At 37.3% G+C, this 22,265-nt stretch overlaps 1 protein-coding gene across 1 annotated transcript in view; it reads right to left on the bottom strand.

Moving 5' to 3' along the window:
• The window catches only part of LOC134791548 (uncharacterized), a 64,403-nt gene that overhangs the window by 2,022 nt on the left and 40,116 nt on the right, over positions 1-22,265 (bottom strand). Inside the window, exons 2-5 of the mRNA XM_063762597.1 lie at positions 6,137-6,303; positions 4,111-4,294; positions 2,455-2,594; positions 63-197 (exon numbers count right to left, since the gene is read on the bottom strand). Coding sequence (XP_063618667.1) covers positions 63-197; positions 2,455-2,594; positions 4,111-4,294; positions 6,137-6,303 — 626 coding nt within the window. The remainder of the gene's footprint in view (positions 1-62; positions 198-2,454; positions 2,595-4,110; positions 4,295-6,136; positions 6,304-22,265) is intronic.

Below are 22,265 nucleotides of genomic sequence, written 5' to 3'. Positions count from 1 at the left end.
GTGACAGGGAGGCAACATGTCGAACGTGGTTCGCGGTAGCCCCTCAGATTACATGGACTCACCTGCAGCACGGACTCGCATCGCACGCGCAGCGCGCCGCTGGCGGTGGCGGGCACGCGTACGCGCAGCACGCGCCACGACGCGCGCAGCCCGCCCGCCAGCGGCGCGCTCAGCTCCGTGTGCTGCCACGCTTCGGGCTGCAACAATACGTCTATTACTCTCTCGGACTATGTAGTTCCTTGTTCACACTTCATGGGAAAGTACATTCCACTGGCCTTGGCCGCGGATGACTAATGTCCCAGTAAAATGATAAACCAGAGATACGCGAAAATTAATTAAAAATACCAAACGAAAGTCTATGAAAAAGTTGGTAACTTAGTAATAATTACATTCTAAACACGCCCACCTTACGTTACACTAATAACAATTTAAGCAATGATCCGACACACAACACTCACAAAATAAGTTCGCGATAGTTGTAGTAGTAAGTATAGATATAGTTAAAATAATGATCTCATTACAAACCCTCTCCAATCAGACTTTTACAGTTAAGAACGTATAAAGTTTTACAAGATTTCTTTAAATAGTGACATTTTCTATTTCTACTTAGAAAACTAAGAATAAATAAAGATAATTTCAGCCTATATACGTCCCACTGCTGGGCCCAGGCCCGAGACATAACATAACATGCGCGAGAGCCCAAGGGCTATAGTCCTCACGCTAGCCCAATGCGGGTTGGGGACTTCAAATACACCTTTAAATTTTTCATGTCAGGTTTCCTCACAAGGTTTACCTTCACCGAAAAGCTAGTGGTAAATATCAAATGATATTTTCGTACACAAGTTCTGAAAAACTTATTGGATTTGAACCCGCGACCTCCGGATTGAAAGTCGGACGTAATATCCACTCATATCCACTTATAGACTTAGAGAACTATTATGTTTAAATCTTAATTACTTTGAATTATGCAAACTAAAACTAGAAGTAATTAAACTGGAATAAAGAAGGTAATTAAATGTCAAATTAATTCTTAAAACTTAATTCCCCGAGTCCCGATTTCCAGTGAAATTTAATAGAAAAAATCATTTATTTACATACAATATATATACAGTGGTACTACTAAACGAAATTAATAACTAGCTTAAATCTAAAATAGGCCCTTGAGGCATTGTACCAAGGATGCTGGCGGCATTTCCTCGCTGTATCGCAATGCTGATACGTTGTGCGAGGTAGCCGCCAGCTCTTCGGTCACCAGTTACGTCAACCAGACGCTTCGCGATTTCTGCGAACAACTTATGCGCGCTGGGACCCCATGGACCTAGAGTTTCAACACCAAATGGTACAAAATGGTACTCTCTACCGAGGCTCTTATATTTGTTACGTTTTAGAATTTCGGCGCTTTCCGCCGCTCCGCCCGCTTTTACAGTAGTCCGTTGGAGGTGGGACGGTGCCAGTGTGTGTAAATTTAATTAACCTAAATGGAGTAGCGATCTCAATTATTTCAAGTCCCCGCAATCGTATTATGTAGGTAGGTGAATCTCCTAAAAGCAAATTAGTCAATCACAGCCCACAGCCTAGGTTTTACTCGCAGTCTCTTTATTAACCTCGTAAGACCCAATGTGCAATACAATGTACACTCTGTATCACATATTTAATTACACAAACGGGTCTACCGCGATATAATTTCATTGTATTGTTTATATCGCGGTAGACCCGTTTGTGTAGGAAATTAAATATGTGCACAAAACCTAGTACTATTATTTATTCTGTGACAAAACGCGAGAGTTTACACTCTCTGTATCAATCTAATTTGAACCTTTCAAAAGCTAAATAAGGTAGCATCGCATTTCTTTTGTTTCATTGTTTTGTTAAAACAAACGTAAGTCGCCCTAATCTACTATACAACAAGGTTCAAATTCAAAATAGGGAAACTTTGTATGGTGGGCCTTACGAGGAGGAACAATTTGTTTGTAGGTTTTATTTGTCAGGTAAATTTTTCGCAATAATACATAGGTAGGTATATACATATTATATAATCTATTAGAATTAACTTATGTAGGAATGACTTGCGAATAATTATAATCCATGTGGGCATAGTGGAATTAGTGGACTTTATGTATCTTTATTATGTGTTTTATAATGAGCAAAAAATAATACTTACTAATTAATTTAATAACGAAATGGAATACGTATTTCTGTGTACTCGTATACAGTATATTTAACGAAAATAAATGTTATTCCAAGAGAGGTATTAATAATCTTAGTACTAGGACTTTAAAATTTAAAATTTGATAAATGTTTTTAGGCACTAAAACTCTCTGAGTACCTAGTCTATGTAGTCTCGTAAATTGTATTCCAAATTTCATTACCTAATAGAATAGCCTATTAACAGGGTCAACGCGTCCCCTGGGCGCGTTCGCCCTCATTGTGTAAAGGCTTGATATTGCCACTAACCTTTTGTATTTCGTTGTCGATGTACCAATTAATGTCTGAGGGCGGTAGCGAGTAGTCCGTCGAACAGTTCAACAGCATCTGATCCCCCGGCCGGACCAGATTCGGAGCCCCACTTATAACTGGGTCCTTGTCCGGCATCGCTGCGGGGAAATTAATTTGAATAAATCACAAAGTTGTAGTAAGCTTATTAAGAAGTTAGCCATGAAATTGAAGGAGAGTAATAGTAATAAATAAGAATAAGTCTCTGAAGAGAATAGTCATTTGAGTTTTTTTAAGAAAATGAGTTGGTACAAAGGATTGAAGCGTAATTAAATTTAGGTGTAGAAGCGCTCTAAGTGGCGGCGCGACGTCTCGTTATAGCAGAATCAAAGGAATCTCTCGGCAAATTTAATAGTAGCGTATTTTTACTTGATACCCCTTTAATCTCTTAATATCAGGTTAATATTATTTAATTATTTCAATTAATTTTGAACAAAATTGAGTAAATCTTTATTAACGTTTCGGCATTTCAGAATCTAAAATAATAATTTGTTAAATTACAAACAATGTCACACCAAAGCGTATTTCATAAATATGTACAGTCGACTTCAAAGATATGTTTACATTTTTCGCCTTATTACAAAGGTCCAAAAGTGTAAACATATATTTGACGTCGACTGTACTTACTCGTAATTCGCTCTTGGAAAATGATAATTGCTTTGCTGCGTGCGGCGGCACGGGAAACTGAAGATCGGCTTTATTTTTGTTATTTCTCGCTTTCATTGTGATAAGCCTTCTCCATGAAATGAATTTCTTGCTGAATAAAGGGATACAACCTTAAGGTCTCTGCCCACTACACCGTATCATACCATGACCGTGCTATGAACGTATCAGGCACGGGATGTAACGCGATACGGACTACTATGCCCACTACACCGTGTCCACATTGTTTCATATCCGTACATAACGGGTTTAGTGCCCGTAGTAACCGCGCATCATCCCCATAGCATCCGCCTATAATCCCCGTAGCATTCGCGTTTCATACCCTTAGTACCCGCGTTTTATCCGCGAGAGCATGACTCGTCAGAAAGAGCGAGCGAATAGTTATCAGACTGGTAAGAGCGAGCAAGAAATATAGCAACGCGTTTATAACGGGCTTAGAACGGTCACCATACGCGGCTATAACCCGTATGCCCATCGTTTCGCCGCCTGCACGCACCGTTCTGGCAACGTTGCGTGCCGTGCACGGAGCGTTTCGGCACCGGCAAAATATCCTCGCCGACAATTTTTGACGGTCCGTGCATAGCACGGTACGGGTATGGTCGGTGACGGAACGGGCTAGTGGGCATAGTCTCTTATAGGTACGCAACCAAGCGTGTAGATAGATACCTAACCGCTCGAAATTCAAACTGTATTTGCTTAGATTCATTTGCATTTTAGAATCTGCATATGGCGTTACGATAAGCTGCAAGGCAGGCAACAGCAACCAGCTAATAGTTGCCAATAGGACTACAGTTAGGACAATAGTTTATAACCGAACATATTACGTACTAAATAGAGTGACAAATGCAGCGACCACGGGAAAACGTCCGTGACCTTTACGAGTGCAACCGTATACCCACAAACAAATTAAACCAGTCGGGGCGAATAAAAGGATGCAGATAAAACAATTCTCACCAACAACGGTCATGCGTTTGGTCTGGCGGGCGATCTGGAACATGGGTCCCTCGGTGGAGACCTCGCAGGTGTAGGCGGCCCGCGTGGCCTGCGGCAGCGGCATGACGCGCACCACGCACGACTCCAGCTCGCAGGACCCGCCTTGCACCATGACACCGGTCACGTTGAACAAGCGGATCTGCGTCTGTGGAAAGACACAGGTGGTTAAAAATTGGCCGTCTGACGGTACTTATACTCTTGGTTGATCAACTTTTCTCAAAGAAACCGATGATTTTTCCGCGTAAGTGTGTAGTCAGTGTAAATAGTAGTACCTATACCTAGTACTAGTAGTAGTGTAGTAGTGTGTCAGTGTAGTGTCAATAGTAGGTAGCGGACAAAAGTATTTCATATTCGTCGGTGCAATATACAATCATGATTTCATTTTGAAAAAGATACTTAAAATGTCATTTTGAATTTATATTTCACGCTTATTGGAGAAAATTAGCATAACCATTAAGAATATTAGCACAAGCAAGATACAGACTACTTAGGTAAATACTTATAAAATTCATGCAAAACCTTTGCTAGATTCGACTTACTTCTTTTTGGCACGTATTTAACCGGTGAACTAATTAATCGAATTTGGGTAGTTTAAAATAATAGAAATGGGCACTAAAATTAATAGTTTGGCAACAAAAACGGAGTCTTAAAATATTTCAATATGAGTTGTATTTTAATGCCGTTACATCTTTTGTTTATTTTTAGGCAGGTACCAAATATTTATTTGGCAACTGAATTATTATTATGGAGACTATTTATGAAGTACATTTTAAAAAGAAAACGGCTATCTATTAATTTAAAATGATGTTTTTTTTTAATATTTTGTTTGGTCACTACACGGTCCTAACACGCTCCTCCTCGCTTCGCTCGTCGTCGCGCCTATCTTTTGACTCTGGCAGAACACATTAGTAATTAAAAATTTAAAGACCTAATGGTATAATGGCCATTAGGTGTTTAGGAATTTCGACTAAAAGTATAGTAAGTATAGTAGGGTATTATTGGTAAATAAATTTGTGGTGTTTTGTGGATTAGGAAATTTGTCAATTTAAAGTAAGTACTCGGTATATGCATATGTTTAAATTTAAATTATTTCTAAATTGAGTATTGAAAGGTTATGTATATAGGTATCTTAGGTATTCTGTATATGTACAAAATATATAAACAACCAAATTTTATGATCGCTTTACAATATTAGTTGCCAATTTATTATTTTAGACGCCAACCTATCAATTCAAGTTCCCTATATTTTTTTTGGGTGGCTTGATTTTGCTGCCAGTTTTTTTAATAATATGATGCAAATGATGCTTAAATTTGAGGCTAATATAAATTTATAGTTGCTAAAATATTAATGCACAGCCAAATTATATTATTATATGCCCAGTGAAAGTTCCTGTTTAATATTTTAGTTGCCCGGTTAATAATAAGCCCTTCTTTTTTATATTTACTTACTTACTTAAAATTTTATGTAGGTAGGTATTTTTGAAGGAAAACGGATGAAATAAACCTTGATATTTTATTTATGAACGACGACAGGCGCTCAATTATTAATTAAATTTGCTTCACGAGAAAGACCCTATAATAAATTACAAATTTATATCCTTTCGTGACGAACAAAGCCTCAAAATGTCGTCTTCGGTTTCACTTAAAACACTGAAAATAAAGATGTTGATTCAAGCCTTAAGTTTTTCTAAACTTTGCTCATTAAACAAGGTCAGACGTAATTTTATTACGAAATCTTATTTTGGCAAACTACTACCTACGTTAAAATGAATATTATTTTTAGGACAACAGATGTTCTTAGTTATTTTGAAAGTCTTGAAATTACAAATGATAGTAATTACAAATACAGACATACTCATATACAAATTTAGAGGAACGCACAAAAAAGGTTTACAACACAAAAGTACTTATTTCAAAATTTAGTACTTAGTTAAAACTTTTTTTGGCGTTCCTCTAAACTTGTCCATGAGTGTATAAACTGTCTAACCTTTTGCGAGGGGTTGTACCGGAAGATCTCGTGCAGGTCGCGGTACCACTTGACGGAGTGCAGTTTCTGGCCGTCCATGTGGAAGTGGCAGCTGAGCTCGGCCGCGCGCCGCGGGTCCGCGTGCAGCGGCACCTTCAGCTGCGTTATCTCGTGGCCCGATGTCAGGACTGCCGACAAGGAAACATTATTGAAACATACGTTAATCACTCACGTTAAACCGCGCCGTGTCCGGGCCGGAGCTTCCGGCGCTTACTTTTCTATGACATGACTATAAACGACCAACTACTAGGCACAGGAACAAAGGAAAACTCCAAACGGTTAGATTAGGAATGTTTATTTCAACTACTTGATTACATTCACTTGTTTAATACTCTAGACGCTTAAACTCAACATCCATTTACTTTATTACTCTAGACACTTAAACTCAACATTCGTTTACACATCAATTAATTAACTTAGCTAGCTAGCAAGCCTAGGCAACCTAGGTTACCCACAGCCGTGAGCACGTCACTCCGAATAAGCTACCTATTTCCACGAACGCTCCAAACAGAAATGCACGAGTTTGATCAACTCCCGACCAAGAACCGTTGCCAATATGGCGGGAAAATAGAGCCTCGCGATTGGTGGACGACATCGCGTGATATCGATGACGTCAACCAATCGTTGAACGATATTATTCGCCCGCCAAGACATCAACCAATCACGTTATAGCGATGTTGCCAGAAATAAACCATAAATGTTACTAGTGTAAACCATAAATAATTAACTAAATAAGACTATTGAAAATAAATAATTGGTAAAATTGATAAATATTAACGTTAAAAATAACGTAACCTAACAATCGGCTGTCCTGACATCGTGTGCGTCCCGCACACGACACCAGGTGGTAACCCAAGCAACCTAACAATCTGCTATCTTGACTATTTAAAACAAACTTATTCAACAAATTAGTCTAAATTATGCTTAACAATTTAATTATTCATTTATAACTTTTACATTACAATGCAAATGCAGACATTGATCTATCAAGTAATATTTAACATACAACATGTAAAATAATAATAGTTATTTTATTAGTACATTTTAACACTAGTCTAGTTAACATTATAGTTAACCCAAATTAAATTTAATCATAAACTGCAAAATTTTCGAAGCTATCATGTACCAAAATAAACTATAAGCTACATACATAATCCAAGTAATCAATCAATCAATCAAATTTATTTCAGGCAAAAAAAAAAATACCCATACAAAATATTAAAATTATTAAGATTAAAATATTATCATATAAAAATTAACAATAAACTTAAAAACATGTCAACAAAAATTACATTAAAATTAAATTAAAATCTACATATATATTTACATTACATTATACACTATGCCTATGGATCCCATATGTAGGTCATTCCAGTGCCTCCAGAGTGTACCAGCAGAATCTCCAGGAATGAGCTAAAGCAGACTGTTGGAACTGTCACGTACTCGGCGCATGAGGGAGGCAGTGCGTTTACGGATTATCGGAATAAGTATAAGATTTTAATTTAAATAACAAATTCTATGAACATTCGATTGAATATCGAATCTAGTGAACCCAAACGATCGATTGATTGGGCCATGGGAACATCAAAATGAAATCACAACCGATCGATTATGTCGTGAAATACATTATTTACATCAAACGAGTATTCTGAACGATCGATTATTCAGAATACCTACATATATCCCCTGAACGATCGATTAATCAGGGTTCCCTAACCTCCTGAACGATCGATTCTTTCAGGATGCCTATCGACGCCCGTCCGAGCCGATCGATTAATGCTCGTAATGGCAGTCGAAGGGCTTTATTCGACACTTATTGCACCAAGCCGCGAACCGATCGATTCTCGCGTACTTGATCTGTAACAACGAAAAAAACATTCTGTAGCAAATCAATCTGGATAAAATATCCTAACAAATATGATATCCATAATAATATCCATGTTCTAACTCGAATCGTTTCCATCATCACTCTCAAGATCATCATTAGGCTCTTTTCCATTAACTTCTAGAGCGGTCACGTGTATCCACGGCTTCATGCGGTCAGCAGCTACGGTCGTTGACCGCCTATTTTCTGTATCGACTAATCCAGGTATTGGAGCTACAACATAGCGGTCATTGCCTAAGACCTTACTCACACGGTATGGCCCTATAAAAGAAGGGATTAATTTCTTGCTCTGTCCGTTATTATTGAAACAAGTTTTTGTTATTTTAACGAGGGAGATCCTCTTTATATATACGTGAAGGTGTCCTTCCCAAATCATACCTCTCTTTTTGTTTAGCCTGCTCCTGATCTATCCTAGCCTTAACACTGTCACGTATTTCACACAAATCATCATCTTCACGGCTATCGAAAACGACGTCATTGAGCATGGGGTTAATTTCGCTATTCATAAGAGTTCCGAGCATCACTTCCGACGGCTTCCTACCTATAGTTTTCTGAATGGTGTTATTCAGACCCCATTGAATGCGTCCCAAATGCGTATCCCAACTTTTCTCGCCATGTTTAACGCTTCGTGCCTTGAGAGAGTCTAAAACTGTGCGGTTATACCGCTCAACTTGGCCATTAGACCTGGGGCTAGCGACCGCATTTAAAACATGTTTTATTCCTTTATCTAAGCAAAACCGTTTGAACGTGTGCGAGGTAAAACAACTACCTCTGTCACTAAAGAGCCGGTCAGGGTTTCCTAAATATGCTAAAAATGTCTTCTAGAACCTTAATCGCATTTTGGGCATTTGTGTTTCTGACAGGTCTGAGAAAACAGAACTTGGTAAAACTATCAACAACCACCAACAAATGAGTAAAACCACCACCAATGAGTAAACACCTGCCACCTTGCGCCCTTTGGTACCGCCCACCGCGATTATCTTTAAGGACAAAATTCTGTTTGATATATTCTAATCCCTTTTCGTCTAGATCACTTTTCAGAATGTCAATTATTCTGCTCCACTCAGAATCGCCTAACTGCAGCGTGTGAAGCCAATCTTCGCTACGAATACCCATTACCACCGGAAACAGATCCTCGAGACATTCTGACGGCTCAACCGGATTTCGAGATAACGCGTCAACGTGACTCATTTTTACTCCAGCCCTATACTCGACAGTACAATCAAATTCCTGGAGGGTTAGCCACTAGCGTGCTATCCTTGGTATCAGATCACGCTTTGAAAATGTGAAGCGCAATGCACTGCAGTCGGTTATAATATTAAATTCCTTCCCAAGTAAATAGACTAAACTTACGAAGGGAACACACTACCGCTAGTGTTTCCAACTCTTAAGAGTGGAAGTTTTTCTCCTCGGGAGAAGTTTGCCGACTAAAATGCCACTGGGTGAAAGTTCTCATTACCTTGCGTTCGTTGCAGAAAGAAATCGTCGTAAATAGCAAGAACCAGCCTATTAACCAAAATCGACTTTAGACTAAAATGCTCGTTCCTGTTCGTCACTCCACTGCCAGACTGCGTCCTTTTTCAATAGCTTGCTAAGAGGAGACGAAATTTGAGCAAAATTCTCTATAAATTTGCGAAAGTAACTGGCTAGGCCTAGGAACAGTCTCACATTATGAACATTCTGGGGACGAGGGAAATTGACTACGGTCAAAATCTTCTTTTCACCAGGCCGGATACCACTAGCGCTAATTTCGTAGTCAAGATAATCAACCTTGTCACACAAAAACTCGTATTTCGACAGATTCAATGTCAGATTCGCCTGTTCAAACATTTGCAGCACCTCTTCAAGGCGTTCTAGACACTGAGCAAAGTCCTTTCCAAAAATAAGTACATCATCAATGTACGCGGTCGCCTTACTAAATCGCGCCGGACCAAGTATCGTGTTTATCATCCGTTGAAAAACTGCCGGAGCATTCGCTAGGCCGAACGGCACACGATTGAATTCGTATTGGCCGTCCGGCGTAACTAATGACGTCAGATGTTTGCTCTGCTCAGAGATCGGCACCTGGTAATAGCCAGACGCAAGATCAAGAATTATGAAACAAGATTGACCAGCGAGACGCGCTATTTCATCCTCAATAATGGGCATTGGGTACCGCTCTTTAATGGTTACTGAATTAAGCATACGGTAGTCAACGCACAACCTTGAGGAACCATCCTTTTTACGCACAAGTAGAATAGGACTCGCGTAATCTGAAGTCGATTCTCGAATCACACAGGCGTCTAACATATCTCCAACCATCGACCGCACCTCCCGTTCGTGGTGTGACAACCTGTATGGACGATAAACGACTGGACGCTGACTATTAAGTTCTATACTCATTTCAGTGATGCCTGTACAGCCTAGGTCTCTCAAGGAAGTAGCAAAACAATGCTGATATTTCGCCAACAGCTCCATCAGGTTCCGTCTTACGTCAGCTGGTACACCTCTGCCCACGTTCACCTGACTTTCATCTAGCGCCTGCCGAATATGAGTCTCACCCTGCGGAACATCCACTACCCGCTTCACAACGTTGACAATTTCTGCACGACAGAAGATAAGGTTAGCCGGGATGCGACAAGATTCTGAACATGGCACGACAAGTACATTATTGTATCCATTTATCGCTCGATGAAACCCGCCGCTAATGAAATACTGCTCGTTCGGCTTTCCTGCTACACAATTTTTCAAAAGAACCTCGCCGTTGAAAGCCGGCTTAGCTTGTACCATGACAGAAGCAGCTCCATAAATTTCAATTGTCCTAGCTGGGTAAAACATCAACAAGGCATCGCTATTATCAACAAGCTCTGAAGTAGGCAGCTCCTTCCCTACATCAAAGAATTGCAATTTATTACTACTCTTACATACGAATACATACGCCTGTTCTGTGAACGACTGTCCCACAGGAACAGGGACCTCTAGCCAATGATCACTCACAACCTTGAAAGGTACCTTAGCTTCTACCCCATCGACGTTCATATCGAGACTTAGATTCCCTAGCGATTGGACTAAACCATTACCAAATCCCTTCAAGATCTGAGGAATATTATGTAACAGACCTAATCTACTAGCAGTTGTTTCCCTTATGAGCGTAGCGTCGCTTTCGAAATCTATGAACGCCCTCAACTCAGCACTGTCGACTTTGATATCTGTATAATATTTAGAGCCTGGAGAGTCCACCATGTCTATGCTGTCCTTAATTCGCATAGTTTTCTGCACTGTACCGCTAGTATTTGCTTGCACTTTGTCATCTGACTTAGAGAAACATTTCTCCACAGTGTGGCCGATTTTATTACATCGCGCACATTTAAGCAGCGGCTTAGGGCAGTGCAGGAAACTATGACCCCTTTCTTTGCAGTTGTAACACCCTGTACCGTTGGTTGATCTATTGCTATCTATCAGATTTAGGATTTGCTGTGTTTTGACTAACTGATGTAACATCCTATGTATACCCTATCTTTCGCAAATAAATAACTTATGACTTAGTCATATTCCTAACATTCGATCGATCAGATTGGTTGGTTTGATTATAATCCCTATTACTGATCAAATACTGTAAGAGCTGGTCGGGGTGGGTACAACGTAGTGCCAAAGCCCCGGACTTAAGCGTCTTGTCCGTAATACCATGTATTATGCACTCAGCTGCGCGGGCATCTACTATCTCGCATCGATTCACCAAACTCAACTTCTCATAATAGTACACCTCTATGGACTCATTGTACCTACTCTTCCTCCTAATCATATCCTCCAAGGTCTGGCCATAGTTTTGTTCACATGGGAAAACACTCAACAACTTATCTTGCCACTCGGCCCATGTAAACAAAATACTATTCAGACTCATTGGCCAAACCTTGAAGTTTCTGCATAGCAAAATGCGTAGTTGTTCTTTCATCCCACCCGTACACCGAGGCGCACTCGTTCACCTTCTTCAACCATATATCCATCCTCTGATTTTTTGATGAAGAATCAAAATTTGGCAATATATTCTTATGATCGATTTTCTGTAATGGTTGGGGTGCGCCTTGGTTCACGGGCAACGATGCTAGACCGTCTCGCAGATTTTTAAATATATCGAGTAAATCATTCTTTGAAAAGGAAGGGCTACGTGACCTGTTAATCCGTTTTTCGGTGTCAGGCTGTCGTGATCCGCGCTCAGCTCGACGCTCCTCATCCTGGCCCCTCGCTGACACGGGGATGCTTCGATGACGGCTGGCCGCTTGAGGTGAGCTGGCGCGCCGCGAAGATTCTCGTAGGTCTTCGGCAGCACGTACGCGGTTGCGCTCACGCCGTACTTCTTCCTCCAGCATCCGTAGTCGCTCGCGTCCCAGATCCACGTCCCGATCCGGCCGGTGTCGACTGTTGCTTCGGCTTCGCAGGCGACTACGGCTCCGGCTCGCGTTCGAGTGTGCATCTCTTCGTCTCGGAGTCACGAGCCTTCGTCGGTCTGGCGGCTCTGACATAGTCTGAAATCTCACGTCAGAGGATTTTAGAATCTTATAGACATAAGGAAGCAAACTACTAAGTTTAAGGTAAAAGATCCCATTAATTAAGGAAACGAATGATCAAAGCAATAACGGTTCATATAAATAAATCACAACCCGACTTACTTGAAATATCATTACGTTACACAAGTTCTTTGCTCCAATAATGCTATTAAATATAGAAAGGCGTTAACGTTCACTGGATTACAATTTAATCTGTTCCATTGTTGTCCGGGATTCGAACCCAATTGATGTATTAACTACTGTAACTTCAGCTATATAAATAAGGTATAGTATCACTAGGCTTTATTTCAATAGATAAAATAAGTAATCGAACGAAAATACTACCCACTTTCTATCGTAAAATGATATGAACACTAAATAGCATTAACAAAGAAATTGTTTGTTAAATTTAAACTGTTAACAGTATATTATAGCAATAACCACGGTTGAGATTTTAAAATAACATCACTAGGTAATACTTAAACTTTATCGTTAACTTTTAAATAAATAACGTTCACTTGAAATCACTTCGCACAAAAATAGCTTACTATTGGGGCGTGTACTTACGTTTTAACTGTTCATCCCACTTCTGAAATATAAACGACCAACTACTAGGCACCGGAACAAAGGAAAACTCCAAACGGTTAGATTAGGAATGTTTATTTCAACTACTTGATTACATTCACTTGTTTAATACTCTAGACGCTTAAACTCAACATCCATTTACTTTATTACTCTAGACACTTAAACTCAACATTCGTTTACACATCAATTAATTAACTTAGCTAGCTAGCAAGCCTAGGCAACCTAGGTTACCCACAGCCGTGAGCACGTCACTCCGAATAAGCTACCTATTTCCACGAACGCTCCAAACAGAAATGCACGAGTTTGATCAACTCCCGACCAAGAACCGTTGCCAATATGGCGGGAAAATAGAGCCTCGCGATTGGTGGACGACATCGCGTGATATCGATGACGTCAACCAATCGTTGAACGATATTATTCGCCCGCCAAGACATCAACCAATCACGTTATAGCGATGTTGCCAGAAATAAACCATAAATGTTACTAGTGTAAACCATAAATAATTAACTAAATAAGACTATTGAAAATAAATAATTGGTAAAATTGATAAATATTAACGTTAAAAATAACGTAACCTAACATGACAGGCGATCACGTGATCCTTTTCATATTACAACCATGGTATAATAATATACTCCGCCTGGTACTCTATTCCGAGATTCGCGTATGACCTAACTGACACGGGCCTACGTCATCATGCTGTTTACAGGTTCTCAAACTTTAAAATGTGGGAGAATTTTAACCAACGGTGAAAATTATTTTAACGGCATTAATTTTAAGTTATTCATGTAGAAACATAGTAAAATAAAACAAATCTAATGTATTAAATTAAACTTTATTTATCTATACAAGACAAACGTTTAAAAAACTAATTCACAGTTACACATTAATTACCAAGCTTACGACGTGAAAAGTTTGGAAAACACTGCTACTGCTGACACTGAGCGAGAAGGAAATAACAATTAACACATGGTCTAATAAAACATGGTCTTCTATTCCCAGAGTGACACGGGCCTACGTCACAATAACATTGCCACTTTATTTCAACATAACATGTTACATGGGTACATTATAGCTATGGTTAATAAGTTAAAATATTTCTTTATAATTTTATAATTTTCATTTATAATGTATTTTATCTTAAATTTTACAATAACACGTCATTTTTAATTATTCGTTAGCAATATCTTCCGATTCACGAAAGAAATTTCAGACGTTCGGGTAATTATGTTTACATTACTGGCAACACAAGATAGCGCTGTCACATTTGACAATTCGGATCTAGATAACTTCATGCCCTGACCGTCATCCTTGTAGAACGCGTGTTAATTGTTATTTCCTTCTCGCTCAGTGTCAGCAGTCGCAGTGTTTTCCAAACTTTTCACGTCGTATGCTTGGTAATTAATGTGTAACTGTGAATTAGTTTTTTAAACGTTTGTCTTGTATAGATAAATAAAGTTTAATTTAATACATTAGATTTGTTTTATTTTACTATGTTTCTACATGAATAACTTAAAATTAATGCCGTTAAAATAATTTTCACCGTTGGTTAAAATTCTCCCACATTTTAAAGTTTGAGAACCTGTAAACAGCATGATGACGTAGGCCCGTGTCAGTTAGGTCATACGCGAATCTCGGAATAGAGTACCAGGCGGAGTATATTATTATACCATGAATTAACACGCGTTCGACAAGGATGACGGTCAGGGCATGAAGTTATCTAGATCCGAATTGTCAAATGTGACAGCGCTATCCTGTGTTGCCAGTAATGTAAACAAAATTACCCGAACGTCTGAAATTTCTTTCGTGAATCGGAAGATATTGCTAACGAATAATTAAAAATGACGTGTTATTGTAAAATTTAAGATAAAATACATTATAAATGAAAATTATAAAATTATAAAGAAATATTTTAACTTATTAACCATAGCTATAATGTACCCATGTAACATGTTATGTTGAAATAAAGTGGCAATGTTATTGTGACGTAGGCCCGTGTCACTCTGGGAATAGAAGACCATGTTTTATTAGACCATGATTACAACGATGCGCCGGAAGCTCCGGCCCGGTCTAACGTGAGTCATCCTTTAATCTCACACGTTTATGATCACACTTTATAAGTAAATGGTCGCATAAAGTGCAGTTTTAGATGATTTTTCTCTCGTGAACGTTTACGGATTTAACTCGATCCTTGTCGAGTTTTTTTTCAAGGAGCAGCATAACCAACAAACCAACCAACCGTTCGCCAACAAAATGTCATGCAGTTTGGCGAAAAAATATGTCCAATAAATATTGCTGTGTATTTTTTTATTGAGCAAAATAAATGTAAACTAATTAGGTTTTTTAAAACGGTTTAGTTAAAATACATTCGCTACTATCTAACAAACTAGTGCATTCCAAATTTTATATTAAAGGAAAAAATGGAAAAATTTGGAATGGAAATTTGGAATATCGCTCGCAGACGTATCTGCTTGTTTAAAAATTAAACTAGTGCATTAAAATATATTTATTATACATACCTATAGGTAGTCTTACCTAATACCATTACTGAACGTTTACCACAAATTGCAATGTACCCACCGAAATTCAACGTTAGCGAAATAGGTTTTAAATTATGACAAATTGTATACTGGGCAAACTTGTTAAACGCACGGGAGTAGAAACTATTCCCCGATTCTGGCCCCACCTCTCAGTGGTCACCGATCCTGACCCCAGGGCCGATCCACCGCCCCCGGTGAACCTAAAAAAAAAAAAAAAAAAAAACAAAAAAAAAAAAAAAAAAAAAACAAATAGCCCCCCATTTGAATTGATTGCGCTAGGTCTCAGCAGTGCCCGGCGCCTCCTTCAGGTACTTACGAAATACGCTAATTAAACAATACACCTTGCTCACCACGGTAACAATACGCTTATCGACCCTTTTCTATTGTTCGATCTCGACTCGGGCGCGTTATTGTGTTACCGAGAATACTACCTGGACCCTTCACCCACCGACGTCTTCATTCATGCCTTCTTTATGTGTGTATTATACTGTAGGTGTTTGTGATAGGTATTAGCGATAGGTATTTGCAATAGGTATTACCGATAGGTATTTGCAAAAGGTACTTATTTGCGATTCATTATCTTATTATCTTACAACCTCTTGGAGCTATTTCGATTTATAAGGAATACAGTTCTAACCTAACCTAACCTAATTAGAATTTACACAAGTAATCCGTCGGTAGCCTAAACTAACCTAAACCTTCTTTTACCAAACCTAACTAAAATCAACCTAACTTCTCATTTCAAACTAACCTGCTTTCATCTAGTCTTCGTTCAAGTTATGTTTTAACCTAAATACCTAAACTTCTTACCTATCCAAACTAAAGCATCCTACATATCGTATACATACTTACCTATATTGTGCATATTGTATTGTGTTATTTTATTTAGTTTTACCTATTTCTAACTCATTATTTTTGTCTGCGATAAATGCAATTCAACCTAATGTAGCCTTTTTTATTCTTAAACTATTCCATCTTCTTAAACTTAGTATGTAAGTATGTCTCATTATCTAATACTATAAAGTTTATTTTCACATACATTTTTATGTTCTTTGTAACACGATAGAAAGTAAACTCGTAGCTACTTGTTTCTTTGTATTATTAAAATAATAACTAGGCGTGTGAGGCATTTCTTGTGCACTTGTTTTCATTGTTATAACAGCTTAATTGCTTTATTGATAGACGTCTATTATATTTTATGCTGACAATGGATTATTATGTGGATATAATTTGGGTTTGAGTACAGGGAGCGTCTGTTTAGATGAACTTGTTGAGACATGTTACTTTGTATGATTTTAAAAAAATAACGAGACGTGTCAACTGGTTTCAACATGATTTAGTCTAATACGTCGGCATTTCTTGTGTGTTGGTATTCATTGTTATAACAGCATAATTGCTTTATTGGTAGACATCTATTATATTTTATACTAACAATGGATTTATTGTTTCCTATTATGCTTTTGAATTTGGGTTTTAGTAAAGAGAGCGTCTGTATTAGATGAACCTGTTGAGACATGATTTGAACGATACTGTATCCTGCTCACTATCACAGTATAAAAGCCGAAGAGAAATGGCTTTGAGTAAGTATTACTGTCGTGGCAGTCCTCTGTATCAGAGCTCCTTGTATCTACTGCAGTATATAGAAATATAGTGTTAGTTCAACAGTGAAGTGTTTAAGTGTTTATAGAAAGACCCAACAATGGATGTAAGTATGTCTTTTATTACCGTAACTTACTTTGTTTTGTTTTCACTTGTGTTCTTTGTGTTTTAATTATCAAGATTGTAGACAGTGTGTAAATTATTGTTTTATATTGTTTCAGTTCACTGAAAATACTTTCAAGAACTATTACTACCCGGATGATAATAAAGATGAATCAAGCGATGAAGAGGGTACGCTTGGTCTCAAAGTTAAACAAGCCATCGCAAAGAAACGTTCAGGAAACAATATCGATAGCTTCTTTGAACGACCTAAAAAGCAGTCTAAAGTTGTGAAACGGTCTTCAAATGTGAGCAAAAGTTCACCAGACGGTGTTGCAAACTTGTCATCCGGACAAGACGACGGGGCCTATGCATCACATTTGATTAAAATCGAGATATATGATATGCATAAAATCAAAAACGTCCCACCCATGGAACACTGGAAGCATGCGGACTTCAGATTGAAATATTTTGCGTTGGAAGACGATTTGGAGCTACAAAATACGCGAAATATTATTTATAACATAACAAAGCAATTAGCTTCTAAGGACAGTAGTGTGAAATATTTTATAGATAATAAGAAACAGTGATAGTTATAATTATTAATGATAGTAGTAGCTTAATGATTGTGTTAACGTATTTCTCATTTTTTACCTCTCCTTAAGTACATTTTCCATGTAACAGATTATTTTTATTGTATCACATTACAACAAGTTTTAATTTAATACTTCTCATTTGTAAAGATTACAGTCCCCACTCTTAGAAATCTTATACCTGTAGTCAACTATTTAAATGAAAGAAAGCACTGTATGATTTCTCATTTCATAATGGACTCTTTGAGTTGTGATGTCTACGATCTTGAACTTATCAGACTCTGTGAAGAAATAGAAGAAAATGAAGATCTATGCGAGGCTGCCCGTCTTGTGAGCCAACTACATCGAGAGGCGTAAGTAAAAGTATTCCTGTTCATACATGTTTATAACTCTTAACCAGTACCTGTTTAACAAAGGATGGGTTCCTCCTAACTTGTTGTGACCAGAACTTATTGTTAGGATAAACGTGGGGTGGGAGAGTGCTGGTTATATAAGCGGGGTATCTCGAGTTCATATCATTCAGTGTTTTGGTGCCGTGCTTGTACTGTGATATCCTTTTCCATAATGGTGTTTACGTACTATCATATTGGACTCACTTTGCCTCGTGATAAGATTGAGGAATTAAGTAAAGAATTTATTTTAGCATATTTTCATAGAAATATAAGAATGTGGTATATATCAAACAAATTACCTCACTCGTTACTGGAAGATTCTGATATTATACCGTATTATACACCATGTGATGGGCATATCAAAAATTCCAAGGGGAATACTCAGTCATCAGATGTGATTGATGGAGTTTTGATGATGCGGGCCTATTGTCAGCAGTGTCGAAAAGACTTACGTTAGTATATACAACCAACCGTTTTAGTAATTATTTTTATTTTATCTGACAATAAGATATTTATGTTTATTATGTATTGTTATAGATCTTCTCAAATAGGACGGGGAGTAAAAAGGACAGCTGCAGTTTTGGAGACCGAAGAATTCTTGGTGAAGAAAAACCGTTCAGCAGCTGCTGAACCTGTAGCATCAACATCATCCGAACCAGTTCCCGATGTCATTGTGAGTACAAATAATAATCATGAAATTGAATGTTCTGTGTGTAATAAGTTTGTTTCTAAAAGATATTTTAAAAATCATTTAAATAGTAATCTTCACAAAAATAATGTTTTAAGGGCTGACATTGAATGGGTTAATGTTCAGTTAATTGAAAATGCTTTTAAGAATAGGGTGGCCACTTACAGAATACTATTAAATGAAAATGTTCACCAACCATTTACTCCCGAATCCATTTTACTAGGAAATAAAGAGAAAATCTTTGCATTATTGAATCGTTCTCTCACTGATCACCATGCTTTAAAAGTAAACTTTATTTTGAATGCGGATTTTACTCAAGAGAGCAAACAAGTAAATAATACATTTGATTTCCAATTATGTAACAATGTAGTTGATGTTAGCAGCGACAAAGATGATATTTTCGAGTCAGTTGTTAAAGATATATTAACAAAATTATTTAACTTTGAGAGAAAAGACAGTGGATGGAGTTTAGTAAAATTTAACTATCTAGATGTCAATGTAAACAAATTTAATCCATTGCGTGGTTCTTCCTATATCGAATTACCACGTGATATTCAGAACAGAAAAGCAGTTATTAATGTAAAAAATAATGATCATGAATGTTTTAGATGGGCTGTATTGTCAGGCTTGTATCCACCTACAAGTCATCGTTCAAACACTGCGAAATCGTATATAGCGCATAAAAATAAATTAAATTTTAGAAATTTAACTTTCCCACTTAAGGTTGGAGATATTCAGAAATTTGAAAAAATGAATGATATAAGTATAAACGTTTTTGGTCTTGAATACAATTCGAAAAGTAAAAAACATGACGTAGTAGGCCCATTACACTTAACAAAGTGCAAAAAAGCTACCCACTTGAATTTATTGTACATATCCAAAGACAGTAAGGGGCATTATTGCTATATCAAAAATTTATCTAGGTTAGTATCTAAACAATTATCAAATACACAGCATGCTGCACATATTTGTGATGGTTGTTTGTCGAACTTTACAACTCGCAACAATTTAATGAATCACCAAAGAAACGATTGTTTCCATGTTTGTACACATTTACCTTCAGAACAGGATAAAAAGAAAAACTGGTTCAATGAAAACGTTTCCTCCAATATACTTACTTTCGATAATTATGAACGTAAATTAAGGGTACCTTTTGTTATTTATGCTGATTTCGAGGCCTTTCTAAACCCGATTCAAACAGGTACAATTAATCCTACTACATCCTCAACCACAAATGTACAAAAACATGAGGTATATAGTTTTGGATACTACATTAAATGTTCTTATAATGATAAATTGTCAGTGTACAGAACATATAAAGGCAAAAATTGCACCCAGGAATTTATGAAGTATATGGAACAAGACTTAAAGGCCATTTGTAGGAGAAATACTTTTGTAAAAACTCCATTGCCTTTATCTAATGCAAATAATGTGCATATTGCTCAGAGTAGTACATGTTATATTTGTGATAAAAATTTAAACGAGGATTCAGTCATTTCCTATAATTACCATACTGGTCTTTATGAAGGAGTGGCACATACATTTTGTTCTGAAAAATACAGGGCACCTAATTTTGTACCTGTATTTTTCCATAATTTGTGTAACTATGATAGTCATTTTATAGTGCATGGGCTTGGTTTGGCGGAAGGCGACATTGAACTGATTCCAGAGAACAAAGAGAAATACATTTCATTTTCTAAGAGCTTACAAATAAATAATCGCACAATTAAATTGAGATTTGTCGATTCACTTAAATTTATGTCCAGTAGTCTTGACAAATTGGCAAAAAACTTGTTGCCTGAACAATTTCATGAATTAAAATTGAATTTTTCATGCGAGGAGGATTTTAAACGCTTATTACGAAAGGGTGTCTATCCCTATGAACACATGTCATCATACGATTCTTTAAACTTAACAGCTCTTCCCTCTAAAGATGATTTCTTTAGTTCCTTGTCTGATAGTCACATCTCAGAAGAGGATTATGATCACGCAAAAGATGTTTGGTCTCATTTTCAATGCAAAAATATGGGTGATTATTCTGATTTATATTTAAAAACTGATGTTCTATTACTAACTGATATATTTGAAAATTTTAGAAACCTTTGTCTTAAGACGTATGGATTAGACCCCGCTCATTATTATACTGCTCCGGGATTAAGTTGGGATGCAATGTTAAGAACTACAAAAATAAAACTAGAACTCCTAACTGATATCGATAAAATAGCTTTTATATCAAAAAATATTCGAGGTGGCATATCACAATGTAGTAATAGATACGCGAAGGCTAATAATATTTTTTTGGAAGATTATAATCAAAATATCCCATCGTCATTTCTTATGTACTTTGATGCAAATAACCTTTACGGGTGGGCTATGTCTCAATGTCTTCCTACCGGTAAATTTGAATGGGTAAATACAGATACTGACTTTAATATATCTGATGACGCTGATCATGGTTTAATTTTAGAAGTTGATCTCGAATACCCTAACGAGTTGCATGACTCTCATTCAGATTTGCCATTTTGTCCTGAAAACGTTTGTTTGGGTAATTCCAAAGAAAAAAAATTAATTCCTAATTTAAATAAAAAAACGAATTATGTCAGTCGGATGACATGTGCCTGTTGTTCGCCGGCAAGGACGTCGCAGACATGGTGAGTAAGGTGCAGGTGGATTTTGAGAATGTTACTAAATGGGCCCATGACAATGGAATAATTTTGAATTTAAATAAAACTAAATGTATGCATATATTTTCTCCGTACAACAAGATAGCCAAAAATGTAAAGGCATGTGAAATTAATGTCGTAGGACATTCATATGAATGTTTACATAAAAATAAAAATAATTGCACTTGTAATAAATTAGAAGTAGTTGAGGAATTTAAGTATCTGGGATTACTAATAGATAAACATTTCAATTTCAAACTTCATATAAATCAAATATGCAATAGGCTTAGGTCTATTTTGGGTCAATTTTACCACCTAAATCGAATTGTTAATAAACGCACCTTGCACATTGTTTACCATGCACTTGCTGACGCATTATTAAGCTATGGACTCAGCTGTTACGGACTTACCTTTAAAACTTATTTAGATAAAATAAAGCTACTCCAGATAAGATTAATTAAATATTTGGTCGGTTATAAAACTAGGAAAAAGCACAGACATAATTATGATACACTTTTCTCAA

Source organism: Cydia splendana, chromosome 6 (genome assembly GCF_910591565.1).
Source record: "Cydia splendana chromosome 6, ilCydSple1.2, whole genome shotgun sequence".
NCBI lineage: Eukaryota > Metazoa > Arthropoda > Insecta > Lepidoptera > Tortricidae > Cydia > Cydia splendana.
Note: the sequence above shows the minus strand (reverse complement) of the source record. Positions and strands in the feature narration are given on the sequence as shown.